General features: G+C 45.3%; 1 protein-coding gene across 2 annotated transcripts; it reads right to left on the reverse strand.

Moving 5' to 3' along the window:
* Positions 1-1,447: 1,447 nt before the first annotated feature.
* Positions 1,448-10,785, reverse strand: ZSCAN21 (zinc finger and SCAN domain containing 21). Of its 2 annotated transcripts, none has more exons than XM_082431321.1 (4): positions 10,640-10,785; positions 4,594-5,089; positions 4,096-4,288; positions 1,448-2,673 (listed from the first exon to the last, which is right to left on the reverse strand). In XM_082431321.1, the coding sequence occupies exons 2-4, from the start codon at positions 4,990-4,992 to the stop codon at positions 1,838-1,840; spliced, it is 1,428 nt and encodes a 475-aa protein (XP_082287447.1). In that variant the 5' UTR covers positions 4,993-5,089; positions 10,640-10,785; the 3' UTR covers positions 1,448-1,837. The 2 variants fall into 2 exon arrangements, with proteins under 2 accessions (XP_082287447.1, XP_082287448.1); XM_082431322.1 differs by lacking the exon at positions 10,640-10,785 and adding an exon at positions 9,765-10,622.
* Positions 10,786-11,913: the final 1,128 nt, after the last annotated feature.

Genomic DNA, 11,913 nt, shown 5'->3' on the forward strand with positions numbered 1-11,913 from the left:
TTGAACTGATGCCTCTCCCTCTGCTCACACCTGTGGATTCAGTCCCCGTTGACTTGGTGGAAGAAACAAGTAGGGTTTTTCACAGAGGGATCAGCTCAATATTTTGGTGTGTGAACCAAAAATGTGCTGATTCACACGGCCTTGCTCAGGAGTGGCCCTAAAGGTCAGAGTGAGGGGAATCTGGTGGGCAGAGCTGTGAGCAGTCTATCTGGCACCAACTTTTCATGGAGGGAGAAGTGGCCTCCTGGGCTGTGACTTGTCTAGACAAGGGGTCTGCAAAGAATAAGGCTGAAAGTTTGGATTCAAGGAGATCAGAGGAAGACTTCAGCTCGCAGACGGACCGATGGGAGCTGAAAGGAAGTGTGTGGACCTTTGCCTCACGTCAACGCCCATCAGAAACTACCACTGCACAGAGTCAGGAAGGTAAGGGGCAGGACAGATGGGGGGCCCAGTCCCCTCTCACCAGAGGAGGACGAGGGCTCAGCAGGCTCCTCACAGCCTTCATCTGGAGCAGTTTCAGCGGGGGCCCTACAGATAGCCAGCTGCCACCTAATCACTAAATTCTCTGTGGGCCTCCAGGAGGGTTAATATACAAACAGGATGGCTCACACGAAATATCGAGTCTAAGGAGCTGGCAGGGATGTCCAGGTCGTCAGCAGGCCACCAGAACAGTAAGAACCCTTCAGATTTCAAGCACTATTGATTCTTTTTCAGTAATGACCCCCCCTCCCCCACCCTAATATATTTGGCTGCTGCATAGACTCATTACCTGTAGTTTAATCTGATCCCAGGATGGCATACGAGGCAGCTTCCAGCGATCAGAACTGGTACTAGACATGACACTTTCTTGCTGTCCCCAATCCTGGCATGTCAGGTTTGCGTGACCACTAGGGCTGCAGCAGCAGACAAAGAGATATTTCAGTGACTACTAATAGGAGGTGGAAAAAACTCACAATATGAAGATAAGCAAATGATAGGAGCAAAGAGTGAAGTTGTTGGGTTTCCAGGTAACAGGAGGACCAACTGGCCAAAAGCCATACCTTAAATCAAAGAGTTTGCAGTCAGAGGGAAAAGACAGGATGGATTTAAGGTAATCATACTGTGTATTACTGGCTTCTGGAATTTAGAAGGAAGCTTCTCAGGGAGTCAGACTTTCACAGTTCGACAGAGACACGGGTATACACGGCCAAAAAGCATGAGGCTGACAAAATGTTCCCAAATGCTGGAAAAACGTGTTCTGTACGCAGGAAACGCACAATGAAGACTAAGCTGCAGCTACCCTGCACACCCTGCCGCAATTTCCTCACGCACACACTCACAAGCACTGAAAGTTCTATTTACCCCAAATCCAAATTTTCCAAAAGCAAAACCAGTAGGAAGTTTCCTCTCCAGAATAGTGTTGAATAACTAACATACAATTTTTTAATAAAATAGTCCTGAGGCATCACAAGATGTTGTAAGTTTATTCTGAATCGGATTAAACTGTGTTCAACATGGCTCATTTCTTTACAAATCATAATTCTTGCATATACGTTAAAACAGTTAAACAGTTTTAATGTTTCCTCCTTAATTATACCGGATACACAGCAGTTTAACTATACAAAAGGCAATGTCCGCATGGTTTATGGGACTCGAAGTGCGGTGAGGGGACCCTGCTGCAGCCAGCGGGCAGGTGAGGAACCCGCCATGTCCCCCCACCTGCGCTCTCACTGTCCCCTCGAAGTCGAGTGAAACGAAATCTACCCCAGAGTTCACATTGCAATTACTGGGCTTTCTCCCTAGCATTCACGTTCTAAAGTTAAAAAAACAAAAACCATCAAGAGAGCATACCTGACAGTTAAGGCCCTTCTCCCTCTGCAGTGTGGACTCTCTGATGTTTGGAAAGATTGGACTTACTACAGAAGGTTTTCCCACAATTATTACACCAATAGGGCTTTTCCCCGGTATGGATTCTATGGTGTTTATTAAAATTGGAACTGTGGTTGAAGGCTTTCCCACACTCCTTACATTTATACGGCTTCTCTCCAGTGTGGAGTCTCTGATGAGAACTAAGACCTGCGTGCTGACTAAAGCTCTTCCCACACTCGTTACACTGATACGGCTTCTCCCCGGTGTGTATTCGATAGTGTCGAATGAGGCTGCCTTTCCCGCTGAAGGCTTTGCCGCAATCTTTACACTGGTAAGGAGCCTCTTCAGTGTGCATTCGCTGATGTTTAAGGAGGTCCGAGCTCTGACCGAAGGCTTTTCCACACTTACAGTCATAGGGCCGGTCCACCAAGTGTGTTCTGTAGTGAAGGGTCAGGTTGGAGCTGTGGCTGAAAGCTTTCCCACATTTGGTGCACACATACGGTTTCTCCCCAGTGTGTGTTCTCCGGTGTTTAGTGAGATTTGAGCTATTACTAAAGGCTTTCCCACACTCAGCGCATATGTAACGTCTCTCTGCTGGGGCAGGTTTAGTCATTACTTCTCTACCTTTTGAGGAACCTTTGTCTTGGAGAGGAATTTTTGTTCCTCTTCCCTTTTCCAGGTTAACCCACTGCCTTTCTAACTTGGCCTCACATTTGTTGGCAATAAACATGGGAATAGAATCCCTTCTGAATCCTTCTGCGTGAAATTCTTCAGAACTTTCCTGCTTATCTGTTGATTCCTCATTCTGGGTGTTCGACTTACGATCTGAAACAGTAAGTAGAATAAGGACATGTCAGTTGTTTCCTGTCCTGAGAAGAAACTGTTAAATGAGAAATAGAATCACCAGGTGACACTGATGGATTCTAAGGGGTAACCAAATATTGCTCTATGAAGTTACAGTACCACACTGATACAAATAAGTCATTATCAGATCTAGTTTACGATGCCAGACTTTTCATGCAAGCCCCCTACCAGAAGCTATCATGGTATAAGAAGTACATGGTGTTCTCTGCCAGGAGAACTTCGGGTATAGAGGGCAATTAGGCAAAACCAAGCATACTGAGACAGCAGCAAAGGAGCTGGGTGATGCTCAGGTAGAAAGAAACAAGAAAGATTGTGGAAGGGTCAAAGTTGATAAAGGAAAATAAAAAGGATAATTAAGGGAGAAGAAGCTAGTGGCAAACTCACAAAATCCTTATTCTCACAGAAGCTGAATATAAAAGCAATAAAAGAGAACGTTTGGTCCACTTATAATCATTCTAGTCCCAGATCCTTACTAATTTGAATGACAGTACTTAACTCCCATGAGGGTTTAACTCTCATCATTTCACCTACATTGGCTATGTCTTATCATTCTCTTAGTTATAAAGTAACTGTCAAAATCAGACTGAAGCAGTTTAGCTTTTTTAAAGCACTTCACCAGGCAGTCACACCTCTTAAAAGTCCACCTAACCATCCACATACACAGAAAAGGGGAGTAAGAGAAATTCACACCGAAAAATGGGCTCCCTTTGAGAAGTGTCATCCCTCGGCAAGTCCAGAAGCCTCAGTCAACAAGGTACTTTCCTCTAAGCCGCCTTCTCCTCGTCCCTCTGTCCCTCTCTCCACCCACCATCTCCTTCCCTCCTCTGCTACCAGCTGCTTCTAGGCTCACCCCCTCCTCACTGTCCACTGCTGACTGAAGCAGCAGCTAAAATCCCTCTCAGTCCCCATGATGAGCAGTCACTTGGCTACACGTACACACTTCCCTTCAAGTTGCCATGAACTATGTGTGGGAAGTAAATAACTTAAGAAAAGTTAAACATTTTAAATAGCTTAATGAGGCATAAGTTGAAAAAGAAATTACCGGGACCATTTCTGCATAATCCCAAACTGATCACAGCAGGTCCACTAAGTCATTAACAAATGAACCAGCACCGCCTCTTATTGGTTCATTCAAGCTGTCCGCGCTTCCATGAACAGTCCCCTTACTAAACTCACTTCAACTCTCCCTTTACGAGCGTGTCATCTGTTCCCACGCCAGGACTGACTGAGACACACCTGAGGGAGGAAAGGAACACATTCTGCCTCATCAGCCAGACCAGTTGAGTCAGCCTAGGGGACCACCTCACAACCAGGAATTAGGATGATTGTTTCTTCAACCACAAAGGCCTGGGCACCGAGTGGGGGCCTGACAGATGGTCCTACCTTGAATCTTTCTCAGCTCTGGAGTGAAGTCCTCCTCTTCACCAGTCTCTTGGATGTAGAGGGGCCCCCAAGACTCGTATTTGTAACTGGTCTCCAAAGACCGTGGCTGCGGGCTGCTCAGGGATTCCTCCACTGTTCCTGAGGATGCCATCTTCTCCCACCACTGTTTCTGTTCACTGGGAGGCGGTGAGGCCTAGAGACAATTAGGAACGGCTGGGTCTGTGCACAGCTCACTTTAAGAACCAGAACAAAAGAAAATCTCAGGACAGCTATGTAGAACCTCTAGGAAAGAGGAAAGAGAAAAGAAAAGCATCCATCCCATTCAACTCCCAAGGGTAACTCCCTAATTCCATATAGGATAGCAGAAGAAAAACAGGAGGAAACATGGTCTAACTCAGCGGAAGGTCCATTCAGTTATCCTCAGTGTGTGAACAAACCCACTCCTGCCTGGACTGCTACGCTTGCAATGTCACAGAGTAAAAGGTCTCCCCAGCCTACCTGCTGTGCTGGCTCATCCAGCTCTCGCTCCAGATCTTCCAGGAGAGTGACGGCCTCTTCAGCGCTCTCCGGGCAGTGCTCCTGCACCCAGGCCTGGAGCTCCTGGGGCAGGATGGTCAGGAACTGCTCCAGCACCAGCAGCTCCAGGATCTGCTCCTTGGTGTGAATCTCAGGCCTCAGCCACTCACAGCAGAGCACCCGGAGCTGGCTGAGGGCCTCCCGAGGGCCAGGGGTGTCATGGTACCCAAACTGCCTGAAGCGCTGGCGGAACATCTCCAGGCTGGGAAGGCGCTTCCCTTTCTCCTCCTCCTCCTCCTCGACCTTCACAATCACAGGCCCCTGCTCTTGTGGAGTTCTAGGGCCCAGAACTGTGGCCATGCCCAGGACCTTGGTCATCATATAGGTACTGCAGAAACAGTGTCACTAAAATGGGGCTCTGTGTAGCAGGAGTACTGGTTCCTTTGGGTTTCTGGTTCTTTAGGGCTACACGTTAAACCTATGAAAATATGGTTACCATAAAATTACCAAAACAAAAAGTATGTATGCTTTTTGGTCTTTATAGCCACACCTTTAGCACAGGAAATGGTGGAAATTATGGCCATCATAAAACTACCATATAACAATGACTGTCAAATATCTTCCTGGAGTCAGCTCAGGATATCCTATTTTGATTTGACTTTGCCTCCACTCTCTGAAAAAGTGCACTGTGGCTCAACCCCACTCCTGCATATATGTCTGAAGAAAATGAAAACACTAATTCAAAAATATACATGCACCCCAATGTTCACAGCAGCATTATTTACAATTACCAAGATATAGAAGCAATCTAAGTGTCCATCAACAGATAAACAGATAAAGATGATGTGGGGTGTGTACGTGTATATACACACACACACAAAATGGTATACTAGTCAGTCATAAAAAAGAGTGAAATTTTGCCATCTGCAACAACATGTATGGACTTGGAGGATATTGTTTAGTGAAAAGTCAGACAGAGAAAGACAAATACTGTATATTATCACTTATATGCAAAATCTAAAAAATAAAAAAAACTAGTGAATATAATAAAAAAGAAACAGACTCACAGACACAGAGAACAAACCAGTGGTTACCAGTAGGGTGAGAGAAGGGGGGAGGGGTGATACAGGGCTGGAAATTAAGAGGTACAACCCACTATGTATAAAAGAAATAAGCTACAAGGATATACTGTACAGCAGAGGAGATATAGCCAATATTTTATAATAACTATAAATGGAGTATAATCTTTAAAAATTGTGTATCACTATGTTGTACACTTGTAACTTATATAATATTGTACATCAAATATACCTCGATTTGGAAAAAAAAAAAAAAAAAGAAAAGCACTGTGGCGTAAGCTTAAAACTAAATTTAAATTAACTTTGCTCCAAAAACTGTTTCAGAATCTTACAACTCCTGAGATCTCAACAGGCCATCTACTGGCCAAATGAAGTCTGTCTAAACCTACAACTTTTAGCTTCAGCATTAAAAATTTACTAGTTGAATGACAGGGCTAGTTAGCAATACCAGGAATCATGTTAGAAGCCTGGAATTAACTAGCATATTTTTAAATGATTGAGCATAGTTAGTGATGTAATTTGAGCTTCACTTGACCCATTTTAAGCAGGGCGTACTCTTGTTTTAAAATGCCATTTAGGGGCTTCCCTGGTGGCGCAGTGGTTGAGAGTCTGCCTGCCAATGCAGGGGACACGGGTTTGAGCCCTGGTCCGGGAGGATCCGACATGCCGCGGAGCAACTGGGCCCGTGAGCCACAACTACTGAGCCTGCGCGTCTGGAGCCTGTGCTCCGCAACAGGAGAGGCTGCGATAGTAAGAGGCCCGCGCACCGCGATGAAGAGTGGCCCCCGCTCGCTGCAACTAGAGAAAGCCCTCGCACAGAAACGAAGACCCAACACAGCCAAAAATAAAAAAATAAATTTAAAAAAGATCATCATGTCCAATATAGTAGTAAAAGCACAGGTTTTAAAAATAAAATAAAATGCCATTTATGTTTAGCTTTCACAGAAAGACAAGTGGAATGACAAGAGATTAGACTAAAAGCAACCTATATTCTTTCAGAGGTATTTCTTTTGATGAGACACATACTGCTGAGAGGAAACTGAGGGGAGAAATTAAACCACAATAGACAGCACAAACAAAAGATGTTTAAGAGTATTTTTTCTTTTAAATTTTAAATATTCTATATATTTGTCAGTTGATACATTAGAATACTGAAAACATCTATAGTAAATATAATTACTTCCATTTTCTTCATATGCCAAAAAAGTGAAATCCATTCACTCAACATTTGCTGAATACCTGCCATGGGCTCGACGCTAGGACTGCAGGGATGCCTAAGACAGATACACGTCTACCCTCACACAGCTTTCAAGTCGTGGGGGAGATGGAAAAGAAGTGAGTAAACAGACAACAGAATCAGTCTATCATTATTGGCATTCATTAAATATAGTACTCTGAAAGAAAACTACGTAAGTTAACTAATTTTACACACGTGTGACTGGCCCTCCTGATGAACATATTTTCAAACTCTAAGCAGCACCTTTCCTGTCACACAGGGGTTCCCGTACTGGATTCGAATAATCTAGACCAGGAAAACGCCAGCGGTCTCAAGAAAGAGCCAAACACGTAAAAAGTCTATGTGGGTGTTCATTACATGAAATTATATTGACAACAATGGTAGAGACCATAAAAAGGATGTATAAATGGCTTATAAAAGCTGAAGACGAGGGAACAGGAGTTGCAGATAATCTAAAGCTAAGGCATTTAAAAAGTTGAGTATGCTGATTTCTAACATGCGTGTCCATCTCCGTGGATCTGGCTTGACAGCACTTGCAATACCATCTCGCACACACACTCATAATATACACACAATCACAATGAAGGAAAAAGATAAAAACACGAACAGTGATATTTCTGGGTTACAGAATTATGAATGATTTCAATTTTTTAAAGTCTTTTTTTTTATTTCCTAAATTTTCTATAATGGGTATTATTACTTTTGTAGCCAGAAAAATCATAAAATCTCCAAACGGATCATAAGCAGTTTTTAACAATTAAAACAGATTTTACTTCTAATGCCCAAATTCCATGCCCTTCAAAAAAAGAAACCCAGGAAAACAAAAAAGCAGCAATTCCAGCCCATGCAGAACCTTCCAAAAAAGGTACATTTATGTTACAGTTTTTATATCAGACATTTAGTTTCACACATTTAGTAAATATGTATTAAAAACATGTATTTTATATGACTCTCCCCCTTTATTTTTGTAATCAATTTTGGTAATTAAAAAAATATAGGAAGTGGGGTTCTAGGAATAAAACCTCAATATGTGACCTTGCCTTTAGGAGAAAGTCAATAATTACCAGCTGCTAATTAGTTCAGAACTCTCGGGACGCTAGCTGGGACTCCCCTCTACTGTACCCAAATTCTGAAGCATCCTATGAGGCGCCAACAGCTATTCCCACACAGTGGACCAGCATCAGCACTGAACACCTGTTTATGCTTTCCTCTGCACCCAGTACACTACTGAAGCTCCCAAGTTCAGGATTACTTGAAAACTGAGTGGGGGTTGGGGGTGGTGGTGGGAAGCACTGCCATCTAGTCTCTTAAAATAAAGGCATTAGCACCAAAGGCTAAAATAACCTAAATATAGATGTAGCAGCGCAGGGAGCATTCCTTAGAAATCCTTTCAAGTGGACCTCCTAAGTGTTGGAATAACTTTGTAACATAACTGGTTACAAAATTTCCCACTCTCTTCAGAGGAGGGCACCCCAAGAACAGGAAAGACTGCTCAGCTTCTGGGATCCAGCCTGGGAAACTCTGCAAGACACTAGGAGTTATAACCCAGCACAGGAGGCATTAAATAGGGAGTGTCCTATATCACGTTCACATGGGATCTGTTCCCAGAAGTTGGCGAGTTCAAACTCACAGATGCTACTATATCACACAATCGCCTTTGCAAAACACATACATAGTCATAATTAAAGAAGAAAGTTTCCCTAGATGTTGCTGCTGGGCAACTGGCTGGGCTGGCTCAATAGCTCAGTGGTTTATTCTAGCACACCAGTTTTGCAGTGCCCACAATTCAAATTCATGCCTCAGCAAGGCCACAAACAAGTGGAGGGCTGGGTGCTTGGAGCCTTCTTCCTAACTGTACTCACTCTTTGGAGAGTTCATCCAGTTGCGTGGCTTTAAGTACGATCTATATACTCAACAGCCGCCAATTTATCTGCAGCCTGGACCTCTCTTCTGAACTCCAGACTCACACAACAAACTACCCACTTGACGTTGCCACCAGCATGTTCAGTGGCACCTCAAGCTTAACACGCCCGAAACTGTACTTCCCATCTTTCCCCCAAAGCTGCTCATCTTAGTTAATGGCAACTCCACCGTTTTTTCCGGACCAAAAAAACCTGGGCAACTCCATTGTTCTGTTTTTCAGACCAAAAAAACCTGGTCACCCAACTCCTCCTTCACATTCTGCACACAATTCATGAGCAAATCTCTACATCTAAGAGATTCAGAGTTCGCTACCTCCAACACTGCTGTCCCACCAGCCCATCATCTGTTGCCTGTTAAATACAAGTCAGATCACATCATTCCTCTGCTCACACCTTTCAAGGCTTTGTGTGTCATACAGAGTAAAAGCCAAAATCATCACAAGGCCAACAAGGTCTCAAAGATTTCAGCCCCTGTTGCCTCTCAGATCTCCTTGTCTCTTGTCTGCCTCTAGCAAAGCCAGTATTGGTCATGACCACATTGGTCATGTTTAGTTTGTCTAAAGGTTCATTAGGGATGCCCTCAAGGTCTTAGCTTTCGAATTTTTCTTAATAAGGTGTTTATAAAATAAAAAAGCATGTGAATAGAAAACAGAGGCTTCATTACTCACACTGTCTTCAACCACAGTGAACTATTTTAAGCTCGCTAGAAAGTTTAGCACAAGAGGCCCATCAAGGAAAAGTTCATGGTCTACTACAAGCAGAGGCCTCTGTTCTGTTCCGAGGTTTCCCCCCCCTCTTTTATGCCGATTTCCCAAAGCTTATATGCCCTTATCAAAGTGCCCCAAATCCATTCTAGAACAAGATGAGGCATAAATAAACCAAATTATTACAGTCTAACAATTTAACACGACTTACCAATTAATGCTAGAATGCTTTTGACATACTCATTCTGTACCTGAAAACTCCTACGCAGGCAAACTTGATAATTCATGAGGCACAGATTTCTACTGCTGGACAGTTCTAATTGTTACAGGTTTTCTTTAAACTGCACCAAATTCTGCATCACTTTTTATCTTCTTTCTTCACTGATCCTAGTTTGGTCCTAGACCAAAACTTACTTTCTCCGTTGTAGGCTTCCAATACCTGAAAACAGTTGTCTTTTCTTCACAGTTCTTTCAACTGCTCCTTATATAAGAGGTTTCCAAGTACCTCACTCACCAGACCACCTTTCTCTTGACAAACTATTTATAAATAAATGGCCCTCTAAAAATGTGTTTCCAAACTGGAGCATATCCCTGTTACGTGCTTTCTAACCTGAACAAAGCCCTCCCTATTCCCTCCCTTGGAACAGACACTACCCAGGACTTCTGAGGCCCAGTTTCTCACACGAGGTCCCCAACCCCCTCGGGCGAATTCTTATCAATTAGCCTTGAATTCGGACCCGCCTACTGAGAGCCAGGGAAAAAGAGAAAGCAGCCCCACTCAGACTGACGGGCCGTTCGGCTCAGGGAGTGCAGAGAAAAACTGCTCTGGAACACGAAAGAGACCAACTTTCCCTCTTTAAACCCCTGGCGGGGTGCGTGGGAGACGGGGGGAATGCTTTCAAGGGAGCAAATGCCTCCGCCGTCTGGGGCTGGGCAGGGACTGGGGGCTCCTCCCACCACCCTCCCAGGACCGGTCTGGGGAGTCCCCACAGGCCACAGCTGCCTAACCCACCCGTCCCTCCCCGCACCCTTCGGCGGACACTCCCGCTTCCGCCCGCCACGCGAACCGGAGACCGGGAGGCTCACCGTGAGTCAAAGCCGCCCGGGCCGCTGAACACCTCGACGCTCACCGCCGCCGACGCAGCCGGAAGTGCGTCATAGCCCCGCCCGCGGAGAGCTGTGCGGGGCCGCAGTGTCCCCTCTAGGAAGTTGGGAGGTCTTTTTGGCATCTCGTTGTCTCGGGTACTCGGGAGGTCGAGGAGCGAAAGCGACTAGCGGAGGCGCCCTCGCAATGTGAACAGGCGGGGACCTCTTTCCCATTCCTTTTTTTTTTTTCTAACCAAGGAGGGACCAACCAGATGAAGTCTTGGCGGTTTTCGCACCCCGCCCCCGACGCCCCGGGCCAAGGACAGGCGTGGGCTCGGCGCGGCGGCCTCGGTCCTCCTCGTGGACTTAAGAGGCCGGTTCCCCTGTGACCCTCAGGCCGGTCACCGCGTGAGAACTCGGCCCCCGTTTATGGACACGGAGCCCCACGCTTAGCCCACGAAGCCCGAGATTCAGTTATCACACTCAGATGCCCGGCGGCATCCACCTGAAGTAGCTGTGCCCTTGGGGCTTTGCGGGTTCGAAACTTCCTGGGCAGAAATCTCTGAGGCCGCCTTCCAGAGGCTCCTGATGCTGCAGGACTTGGTACAGAGGTCCTTGCCTACATTTTCCCCCGCCGCTGTTGCTCAACTGCAGGTTACGGGACTGTAGATTCTCAATGTTTTCGATCTCAGCCCCACCCCATCCGGCCCTCACTGAGTTTGCTTTCGCCTGGTCCCTCAAAAGGCACACATGTTGAGGGACAGCAACGTGCCTGCGCAGGGAATACCGTGTCTGAATGCACCATAAATTTGTAGAGATGAGACGTTTTTCCCTGATGTTTTCTATGATCATTTAAATTAAAAAAAAAAAATTCAAAGACATACAAAAGATCAACAGTGAGTCCCCTATGTACCAACTGACCAGTTTCAACAGTTATCACACAGTCAGTCTTGTTTCATTCATTCCCCCACGCACTGGTCAGACGTCTAAGATGGGCCCCTTCTGGGTGGCACACGTTAAGAGGAGTGTTCAAAACCCAGTGATCATCCAGAAATGACGAAATCATCGGGAGGTGTGAGCTCTGAACACCATGCCGTTCCACCTAGGAGAATCTGGAGAATTTTTCTTGCCTTAGGTAGGAGAGGACAAGGGGAGAATGAGAGACAAAGCAGTCTTAGTTTTCAAGTTTGTGAAGTGTCATCACTTGAAAATGAAGTTTGTCTTCTGGGGCCCAGAGGACAGAACTAAGAGCAATGAATGGAAATGATAGAAAA

The sequence above is a fragment of the Balaenoptera physalus genome (assembly GCF_965194825.1).
Source record: "Balaenoptera physalus genome assembly, chromosome: 16".
NCBI lineage: Eukaryota > Metazoa > Chordata > Mammalia > Artiodactyla > Balaenopteridae > Balaenoptera > Balaenoptera physalus.